At 34.3% G+C, this 11,246-nt stretch overlaps 1 protein-coding gene across 1 annotated transcript; it reads left to right on the top strand.

Moving 5' to 3' along the window:
- Positions 1 to 6,372: 6,372 nt before the first annotated feature.
- LOC132550557 (uncharacterized) lies at positions 6,373 to 10,855 on the top strand. The gene is made up of 4 exons (XM_060214646.1): positions 6,373 to 6,747; positions 8,157 to 8,247; positions 10,054 to 10,200; positions 10,449 to 10,855. The coding sequence occupies exons 1-4, from the start codon at positions 6,373 to 6,375 to the stop codon at positions 10,853 to 10,855; spliced, it is 1,020 nt and encodes a 339-aa protein (XP_060070629.1).
- Positions 10,856 to 11,246: the final 391 nt, after the last annotated feature.

Genomic DNA, 11,246 nt, shown 5'->3' with positions numbered 1-11,246 from the left:
GCCATTGAATTTTGACAGGTATAATATTGTCTTACGATAGAACCATATACTTGACGGTTTTCCGATTATATAATGAAATCTGATTATATGTACTACTGGTATATTAAAACAGTATGTGTTTTCATTATTATTTTTTGTTTGTTTGTTTCTTTTTCTTTTTGGAGTTATATAGTTTGGTGTTTCAGCCTGTATTGATTACTAATCTCATTTCCTTTCGTTACATCTATAGCTGTATATTGAGGTAATTGCATCTTTACACACATGGAGTCTGTACTTTTTCGATTATTACTATATATTGATAAAAACTATTTCTTTGTGCGGTACGAAACTGGAAATATGTGATGTTCGTTAGCTTGTTGCTTCCGTTTATGTATATAATGCATTTTTCCTCATTTGGGAACGTGACATTACTTACTTGGATTGACGAAGATCTACATGGCAGGTATCGTCGATGAAACACTAGATACTTACCCTTTCTTATATTAATAATATACCATAGCTTTTTTCGGATTTGAGTTGGATTATGATGATTTTGTTGACACCAGCCCCCTCGTACATAGAGATATAATTAGAACTGATTTTAATAAATACATGCAACTATATTATGATGTTGAAATAAATGTTGAAATATAGATGTCAGTAAAACTTATGTCAAATACCTTAATTACCAAAACCATACAAATGTTATTGATTTTGTATGTTTTGATGTCATGTTTGCTACCAGTTTCATCGCAAACAAAATATTTCATATATTTACCACAAAATGAAGGACATGGTAACGTATTATCTACATTCCAAATGTCCTTTCAATAACCCTTTTTGTTGCTGTGGAATGAGCCTGGCTGAAGTTTGCTTCAGATCCATCACGTGGCTTTACAAAAGGGGTCATGAGAAATTGTGTGCATTCATAACTCGAATCTCCAAAATTCCTTACTCCAAGTTTCAGACAATCTCCATGTGCTCACAAACCTATATAAGTGATAATTTATTTACAAAAGAAAGTGGAAGGAAACAAAATTATGAAGCAAATCAAGTTTCACTTTTCATTATTCCAGCATTTATTAGATTTATGTATTAAAATATGGCATTGTGTATCTGCCATACATTTTAAGTGTGTATGAAGATTCTCTCCCATTTTTCAACTTATAAATTTCAAAGTATATAGACTGAATATGACATGATGTTTTCTCAAATGGTTGTTCAATTTTACAATTTGAAGAGTAATTCTCTCATTCTTTTAATCAATCTTTCTGACCTTTGACTGATTATTTCACCCAGCAATATTTCAGAGAGTTTCTGCCCTTTGTTTTTTTCAGCAACATGGTATGGTTAACGTATCATTAATTCATTTATTACTTGATTTCGTTATTTGCATTTTAACTTAAGATTATCATGTATTGATTTTTGTATATAAATTGTTGTTAACATTTAGTATGTTTCTTTGGTCTCAGAATAAACAAGTATTATACTGTATTATCTTTGTGATATATCATTTTGAAGACTAGAGTGATCTAGTGGAGAATCTTTTGAACATTTGCAGTGGTATGCAATCCATTTAAAGTAAGGGCATATCATATGATAGCAAATATTTGGATTGAAAACTGTTGAGTGCCAAATGCATACATACATTTATACTTATTTAAATGTTAATAGGAAATCGATTTTGACACAATCTATAAAAATCATATTTAAATTTTGACAAGAAATTAGCCAGTGTGATAAAAAAAGGAAATGGTAAAAGAAGGTTTTAAGTATTTAAAGTAACTACTTGTGACTTAATTCAATTCAATTTATTACCGATGATGAAAACTATCGGGAAGTTTTATGGTCGCCATAGTGATCTCATTGAAATCCTATTTCTTTGTGCGATACGAAGTTGGACGTATTTGATGCTCGTTTGCTGACTGGTTCGTTGTGGTATACCTTGTTCTCATTTGAGAAAGTGATATTACTTATTTGGATTGACCCAGGGCTACAAATTATCTTCAGATGTAGAAATTCGTATTTGTTTTCCGACCGTTTATTCCCCACATATTTCTCTCGTAACTTGCCCTTTCTGCCTTTCAAATATATACATTTACCTGCGAAGAAGAATGGTTCTAAACTCATTTACAATCATCTTTATCAAACACCACGGCAATAAGTCAGGTAAAATGGAAGAACAGTTTCCGTATGCAGGAGAACACTTTCATATGCCTTCAGTGGTGTAAAGTACCTTTTAATACAAATTTAGAGGCAGATACAGGAAAGCCAAACAATTATCTTATCTGCATCGTGCAGTGTTATGTATTTGCTAACGGTTAAAAAATGAAATGTTTTGTTGTCATGGCGACGTCGTCATTGATGTACTGTTATTGACCAATAATATGCCGTTTCAAATCTGAACCGTTTTAAATGGATATTCATTTGACATGAAGGGATACCTTAAATCCTCGGGAACTGAAACGCAGATCAACTGAGCTTACCAAATGCCACTTCAATGTTAAAACAAACAAAATGTCCGTCGAGCATTTCGAATGAACTATGCAGGAATTCACACTGATTATGTTGAAGTAACAACATCTAAGTGTTTAGTCAACATTGATTTATACTACGGCTGTCTTCTTTCTAGGACTCGTTATTGGTATTAAGGACCTTAAGTTTGAAACCTTAAATGCGACAGAGGAAAATCGAAATAGATAATGAGGCACTGGTATGGTTGTTAGTCCAAGGTGTTTATTAAGTATCAAAGGACAAGGAACCATAGTTCATCTGAGGTTAAGCCTTGTCATTATTTCGTGTTTATAATTGTGCGATGTTTGCTTATAGCCCTAAATTTTATAGATATTTGGTTTAAATATGCAGACACCGTTAAGCCATTTACATGCAATTTTACAGTATTTATGTATTTGCTAAAGGTAAAGCAAATTATTATTTTTGTTGCCATGACGATGTCGTCATTGATGTCCAAGCAATGCCATCTACTGCATCTTGCGCTTCAGTTGAACTCGATGCTGTTGTATCGATGTGTATAATGTTTTTTAAACGTTTATAACAGCCGTTATTTCCAAATGAAAATATAAGGCTTGTTCTGTACATTTATTCAAGTGCAGTTACATTTGGGTAACTATGTGCTTCTTTTGATGCACGATATATTTCAGACAGATTTCAAAAGACAGGTAGAATATCTCTATTCGAATATGTAAAGACCGAGGAAGGCAAAACACGATAAGTCAGTCAATTTTTTGCAAAGTTCTAGAAATCTGAAATGTCAGATGTCAAAGTAAGGCTCCATTCCGGGTCATGCTATTGCCCTTGCAGCCTTTTCACGACATGCTGGGGTCACTCGGGTTCATTGTGTTATAAAAAAATCGTCATTCGGGTGTGATGAAAAATTTACGGTCAACATCGTGGTTATACTGTTATTGAACATTTTGCCGATTAAAACCGTTTAAAAAGAATATTTATTTGACATGAGGGGTTACCTTAAATCCTCGGGAACTGAAATGCGGATCAAACGAGCTTACCAAATGCCAACGCAATGTTAAAACAAACAAAACGTCAAGCATTGCGAATGAACTATGCAGAAATACACACTGATTATGTAAATGTAACAACATCTAAGTGTTTAGTAAACATTGATTTATTGTACAAAGCTTCTAATATTCTCTGCAAGACCTTTTCGAAATGGGCAAAAATGTCATAAATGTTCCTATCAGAGATGACACGGTCATGCAACGGATATTTTTCTATCCCTTCTGGGCATTTTTAAACACACCCAAAGAATCTATTATTACATAATAAACCACAAAAAACATTTTCATGTAGAAAATATCTAAACATATTTTCAGTGGTTCGATTTTGTATCGTATGATAGTACCTTAACAGTTGTCATGGAAGCACAATAATGAAGGGAATTAATCTGGACGCAGATCAGATAGCAGTGTAAACACGTGGATAAGTAATAACTAATGAAGTCCATACAGACCAAATTGAATTAGATGGGGCATGTGTCTAACACATTTATCTGCAAAATTAATCTTCCGTATGGTATAATTAAATAACAGTACACTCATACTCAGGTAGACGATACTTAATAACCCATATATACATTAAAGAAAACATCCAATGATTTATGAACTAAGATCTACGTGGCCATTAGGTAGGAACGTTCATATCCTAGATTCAGCTCAATCTTGTTTGCCGTAATCAAAAAGATCAAATGATAAATTAACCGGATGTGTAGGATTTTTTCGTCATCTAACGAAACTATACATAGTGGATAGAGAAAACGTTACTTGACCAATGAGATTAAGTAATCAACGGGTTCTGTTAGGCACTGGTCGTATAGTTGTGTTGTTGTTTGTAGGTGTTTGATAGGGCATATATAATTTTATTGTTGTTTGTAGGTGTGTGATAGGGTATGTATAATTTTATTGTTGTTTGTAGGTGTGTGATAGGGTATATATACTTTTATTGTTGTTTGTAGGTGTGTGATAGGGTATATATACTTTTATTGTTGTTTGTAGGTGTGTGATAGGGTATATATACTTTTATTGTTGTTTGTAGGTGTGTGATAGGGTATATATACTTTTATTGTTGTTTGTAGGTGTGTGATAGGGTATATATACTTTTATTGTTGTTTGTAGGTGTGTGATAGGGTATGTATACTTTTATTGTTGTTTGTAGGTGTGTGATAGGGTATGTATACTTTTATTGTTGTTTGTAGGTGTGTGATAGGGTATGTATACTTTTATTGTTGTTTGTAGGTGTGTGATAGGGTATATATACTTTTATTGTTGTTTGTAGTTGTGTGATAGGGTATATATACTTTTATTGTTGTTTGTCGATGTTTTATAGAGTATATACGCGTGTTATGAGGTATATATAAATTGTTATGTATAGAAATATGATAACAATGATGGATTATGATACTAAAGTAAACTGAAGGTAATGGACTTTGTAGTGAACATCCTGTAATTTCTATTTTGCTATCAAGAGTAATTCTGGTAAAGTGTCTTGTCAAAGCAAGAACCAAGACAGACTAACCGGCCTGCTTCTCGGGAAGATCAAAAGACCTATAGTTTAGATATCCTTCTATAATTACGCGTTAAAAAGATAGCCTGATTGTCCGGACGGGAGTGATATTTAAATAAGACATAAGAAATTCATCTTATTTCCCTTTTTTCATCAAATCATTGTTATTTTCTTAATTCGAACCACCCTGGAAGAGCAACCATCTATTAAAACAAACCTCACAATCAATCAGGAATGGGGTTTACTTTCAGAAAATTACTTTTTAGCATATAAATACAGATTAGAAACATTCATTTTATTGAAATTATTTCTAGTTTGACTGGAGATATGTTTGAAACAAAGATTATACAACAACTTTACCCTCTAAGTGTATGTATGACATTACTAGTTGAAACAGAAAATCAATATATATGCAGGTTTATTTTTTTTTCACCATTTTCTGTATTTTACGTATGCAATAAATTGTGTTCGTCTTTATACAATCTTGATTTGTTTTCTTCAGTTAGTCAGAGAATTTTTTGACAATGACTTACAAACACAATGACTCAATCATATAAATACTGTGACAATTGCCGTTGTCAACATATTAGTTTGGGACTCGGCCAGTGGGCCATGTATCATTTTAGGGCGAATTTATGAGAAAACCCACTCAAAGACTGAAAAGTCACTTAAGATGTGTATTCAGGATCAGTAGACCATGTTTGAGTACAATGAAATAAGCAAGGGGGGCAATGGGATAAGACATGGGCAATAATAAAACAGCGTGTCAGTAACACATCTGCACAGCACAACGAACGAGCTCAGTCTGCCCGAACAAAGGCGGACGATTTACAAAGAAAACTCATGGCGACTTGACTTACACACTCTTTCACCCCTTACAAACTATAACAATAAAGAATAAGAGACAACTCGACAACATTATCTCATGGTCACTTGACTTACACACTCTTACGCCCCTTACAAACTATTACAATAAAGAAAACAAGACAACTCGACAACATTATATGACAGTTAGACCCATGCACACTAACAATGGAACAGGTACCCGGAAGTGTGACGGCTAAAAATAGATCGACTCACTTTGACAGCGGTACACATGTCTTAAGATAAACAGGCACGCGATAAGATAACTCACGACGTATCCATACAGATATACACTTGCTAAAACATTCCTACGATAGACTACGTGACAATACTGTGCAGGTTAATGTATATCTACTTTCACTTTCACTTTATAGCTTGTTGTAAGTAGCAGCTGGAAATCGGTTTTTTACGTGGCATAATAAATAGAATTCCAAGTAATGCTTGATTTCGGTATTTGGTATTTGTTTGCACGACAGAGAGAGATTCGTAGACATGGGGAGTATTGAGTCGGGTGATGAATTTGAACTCATCGGCGAAAACAAAACTGACAGTCGAATGAAATGGAGAGCTTCTTTCAGACAAAACCTAAAGGTTTTGATGGTTTTCACCATCCAGATGATGTTAATTTTAATCTTGGTGAGCTATATTGTTGTCAGGGAAATCAAACTTACCTTACAGAATACTACAACGACATCGCCTGTAACTAGTTTGGATGCGAGTGCCAGTTTAAACGCTGTGTGCTTCCCGTGCGCGGAAATCGGTGACAATATCACAAACAACGACATTGGGAATCTGATCAAACTCGACAAGGAAACAAACATGTGCTGCATGGAAAATGCTGGAAATCTGAAGAAATTGTTTTTGTTGGTATGAGTGATTTAATTATTCTGTCTATATTTTCTCCTGGGCCTTTAAGAACACTCTACATTTGATATCAAATCGAATTGTACATTCTGTAGCTAAGATTGTGTCATACATTTACATAAGGACCTTACAAAAGTCGGTTTTTTTTGTAAGCATTAAATCCTTGGCATTTAACGAAAGGTAATCTTGTGTCACTGATAACATTTCTGCGTTGATTCCTTACCTGTACCATTTAAATACTTGAAACACTATTTGATTGTTAGTATTATAATGTCGTCGTGCATGTTGTAAACAGTAACATTACCTGTTCTCGGTAACTTGGCTATGTCAATAGTGTTATATATTCCTGTATGATATCAGTTTTATATATAGAAATATCTATGTGTAATTCGCGGAATAACAAATTTTATACCATGAATAATGAATAACAGAAAAATACAAGCATGTGAACAGAATCATAATCCAAACTCTACTTCAATAAAAATGCTGCGAAATGGTTGACACGGAGATTCCTAAAAAAGTACAAGGGGAAATAGAACCAGGTATCCCTGAAGATTAAGAGTCTTATAGAAAAAAAGACAAAAATATGAATAAAAGAAGATTAACATTTAGACATCTGAAAAAGTACATAGTAAATGAAACTTGGTGTTCTGGAAGAGTAATCTCCTCTGCCAAATAGGGCAAAATATGAGCAAAAAAATATAAATATAAAAACATATATACAAAGATAAAAAAACAGGTGATTCGGAATAGTAAGCGTCTTCTGCTTTATCTACGACACCTGTGAATCTCGGTTAGACCACGTAGGTAATATCACGTCCGCATAAAGATATATAATATTTCTCCATGAAGTCACTATGACGACTGTAAAACCTTCCCGTAACCTGTATTTGTCGAGAACGTGTGTTGTAAATTTGTCAGCATAAAGAGCTAACGTTACTTAAATCATTTATATGTAAATTTTGTTGTATAAGTGTTAATTAATAATTTTATCACAAGGTTCTTGATAGCCATATATATATATATTATTCCGGGAATAATAGAAATATGTGGTATATATTGTCTCCATTATGACATTAACTTTGTACTTCTCTCCTGCCAAGATATAAAACTAATACCGACATTGACTCGACTGTGACGTCATAAAAATTCATGTTTGTGACGTTATTTCATTGTTATTTTATGTTCTATTTGCAGAAGTCAAATTACTGCATCTGAAAAAGAATCCTATTAATCTTAACTACATACCGTTTGTTAAAATTCGGTCACTGTGTACACTTTATCATAACAAGTCTTTGTTAGAATACGGAAACACTTTCAGCAATACCGGTTTTTATCTGATGTTAATTTTCTTTTTGTCAAATACTCCTATATAAACATATCCTATTTGCGATGTTTTTTTTATATCGTAGATTATCAATGAATACTACAGAAGAATAGTGTATGGTTCAGCTTTAACCCGGAAAGCTACAGGACCAAACCATACACATAGCTCCACTGAAGGTAAGGTTCTCTTGCAAGTTTGATATTCTTACGTGAAAAATCCATATTAAAAATACTGGAGTGTAAATGTTCTTCAACAAATTCTGTATTAAATCTTTAAGTCAATATAAATGGACACTTCCCTTTGAGAAATGTTTGCGCAAACTCCAAAAGCTATCACAGCAAGGTAATAGACTAAAATATATGTTTGTTTTTAACCAATAAAAATATTTACAAGTAAGATTATAACAACTGAAGTAGTAAAACACTAATGACATTACCTCTGCCAGTCGTGGTCTCACACACGCTATTACATCTACGCTTATCAGTAATACCACCAGACAACACGTTATATTGATTTATATCCGTTTAAACTTGTTTCCGTCTCTACATTTCTACATAGAGTGGTATTTGATTCTCATATACACGTAAGTTTGGAGTGATCAAAGACCCAAAACATTTGGTGAACACGGCATATAATCACTTGATGCATACGGTATCGCACTACTCACATAGTCATAGTATTATTTCAGGGGCGTAGCTAGCCCAGCAGAAATGTGTAAGCCCAGGCGAGGGGTCTGAATTTCATGATTTCAAAGATGTTTTGGATCGTTTTCTGAGGCAGTTTTTTTTTTATTTCTTTAACAACAAACTTTAACCCCTGATGTTTATTTTCAACCTTAGTTTTGTAATTTTGTTTGACATACTCTATGCACGGATTTTTTTTATGTGTAAGCCCGGGCTTTTTCTTTCTATGGAAGCTACGCCCCTGTATTTTAAGTCCGTTACACACAGTATTGTTTATCTTCAGTCATGCAATAGATCGAACCTAGAATGCCCCCTGTATCTAGTAAATTTAAATTATTCATGAAAATGAGCTTCATATAATTTTGGTCTCTCCGAACTGTGGATGAGGATTGTAATTTGGTCAATCTCGGGAATTCTAAATATTGTCCTTTACCTGACCACACTCTTGTCGGAATGATACAGACTGCCTACATGTACCAATCTCAGAGCTTGTGTTAGAATTGTCCAGCCAAATTCTTAGATAGTTTCTGTTCTCCTTGTTTGAACGTGCTATTTATAATCATGATATTACAACCATGCGATTCTACAGGTAGATGAATGAACAAGTTATCTCAGAACTTTCTTTATAAACTAATAGAACACAACTCATAAAAACTGTAATGAATATTATGGCGTGATATGCTGTGTTTATAGTCCATTGATACCTGTAAGTTAACACTCACAGAAAGTTTATGATATAAAAAGAATTTCATTCCAGGAATGAGAAACGACTAAAACTTTCCACCGTCAAAAATGTGTCCATTTCAGAAATTTGATATTGTAAAAGTATTATTTTACAATGTTGAAAAAAGATAATGATACTTCAACAAACCAATAACATATTTTTGTCCAAATATGATGTCTGTTTGATCGTATTGTGGAAAGGAAACTTTTGTGTGCAAAATAAATAACCGTTTTTTCATCAATTCTTCTTAAAATATTTAGTCAATAACTGTATCAGATGGTGTACATATCGAACAGGACACGCCTCCTCTCCGATTCCATCTGATAAAACACCTCGAAAGCCAGGGAAATAACACTGTCCCTGGACACAAGCCAACCACATCATAGTCACTAGATCCGATCAAACAATTTACTGCTTTGTGGCATCTAGGAATTGGTAGCCAGTCTGGTCCGAACCGAGGTGTAAGTATTCTAATGACAGAGAAGAAACAGTATGTATTTGTGTATCATTGCTGAAACCAAGTTGATGCTATCAAAGAAGAAATAAACTGATCAGATTTTGTTTTCGTTTGTCAGTTGTTGGAGCGGCTGCTGATGCAGGAGGCTCGGACAATGCGTTTGAGGCGCCATCTGTATCTAAATCGCTTTCATTTTGGAAGAAGAGGGAAGACGCAGCCCATATGTTTATCGACCTCGAACGTCTTGACAGTTCCAATGAAACAGGTTGTTGCTATCATCTTAGTGGCATACCATGTAATATGATGTCATATGTGATGGGCATCTTGCGTGATATTTATTGAGGGATCCACCAACTAATGCAAGGATGAATAAGTCTTCACACAATATATTCATTAACAGCATTGTAAAACATGAAATAAAGCGTGCTTCTGACCTAGATTCTCATATTTATTTCGTTACCGTTTCAACATCGCAAATGTTACTATTAACTTAACCTGCTTACTTTTGAACAGGTCACCGGGTCCCATGGGATGGACACGACAGCCACAACCTGCCGACGGCTGACCATCTAGTGAAATACCACCCAGATAAACGTAGTATCCAAGTAACTGACTCTGGTCTGTATTTCATCTACTCCTCAATCACACTCAAAGCTCCAACAACCGGCAAATCACCAGAAACGTATGCACAGGTATACCACATGCTATTGCGGGAGCACTACCTGCTGCCAAACACGGGGTCCACTATCATGATGATGAACAAACATGGGGGAGGAAAGCCGTCAAGTGCCTTCTACAACAGTTTCCTATGTGGTACGTTCAGATTACGTAAAGATGACGAAGTCTTTGTTTCAGTTTCAAATGCCTCGTTCTTGTACAAATCATATTATTCTAACTATATTGGTCTGTATAAGCTATAGGCACGCTATTGCTACACGGTAATTAACCTTCAGATTAACCGACAAACAACGAGATGTTATCTTGGGTAACGCATGAAATGTTTCTTTCTCAAATTAGAACAAGGTTAGCAACGACGCCACCAGGTATAGTAACGGGCATCGAAGTTTTTTTCCAGTTATGGCATTGTGGTGACCATGTGACATCATAGCAACAGTTATATAAAAAATACGTGTAATTACTTAAAAGGGTTAAAATAGATTACAACCATGAAGCTATGAATTTTGCTCTTTAAGAAAATAATAAAAGGTGGGTGTGTCTTTATTTCATCGCCCATCATAAATTTTCATGACACCAATCTTTCCAGCTTATCGGAAATTATTTCCCTTTTATTTTTCAGTGTCAAGGTTGAAT

The sequence above is a fragment of the Ylistrum balloti genome, unplaced genomic scaffold, assembly GCF_031769215.1.
Source record: "Ylistrum balloti isolate Yb309-2 unplaced genomic scaffold, AGI_CSIRO_Ybal_v1 Utg370128, whole genome shotgun sequence".
Lineage (NCBI taxonomy): Eukaryota > Metazoa > Mollusca > Bivalvia > Pectinida > Pectinidae > Ylistrum > Ylistrum balloti.
This window is presented reverse-complemented; position numbering and strand designations above follow the sequence as displayed.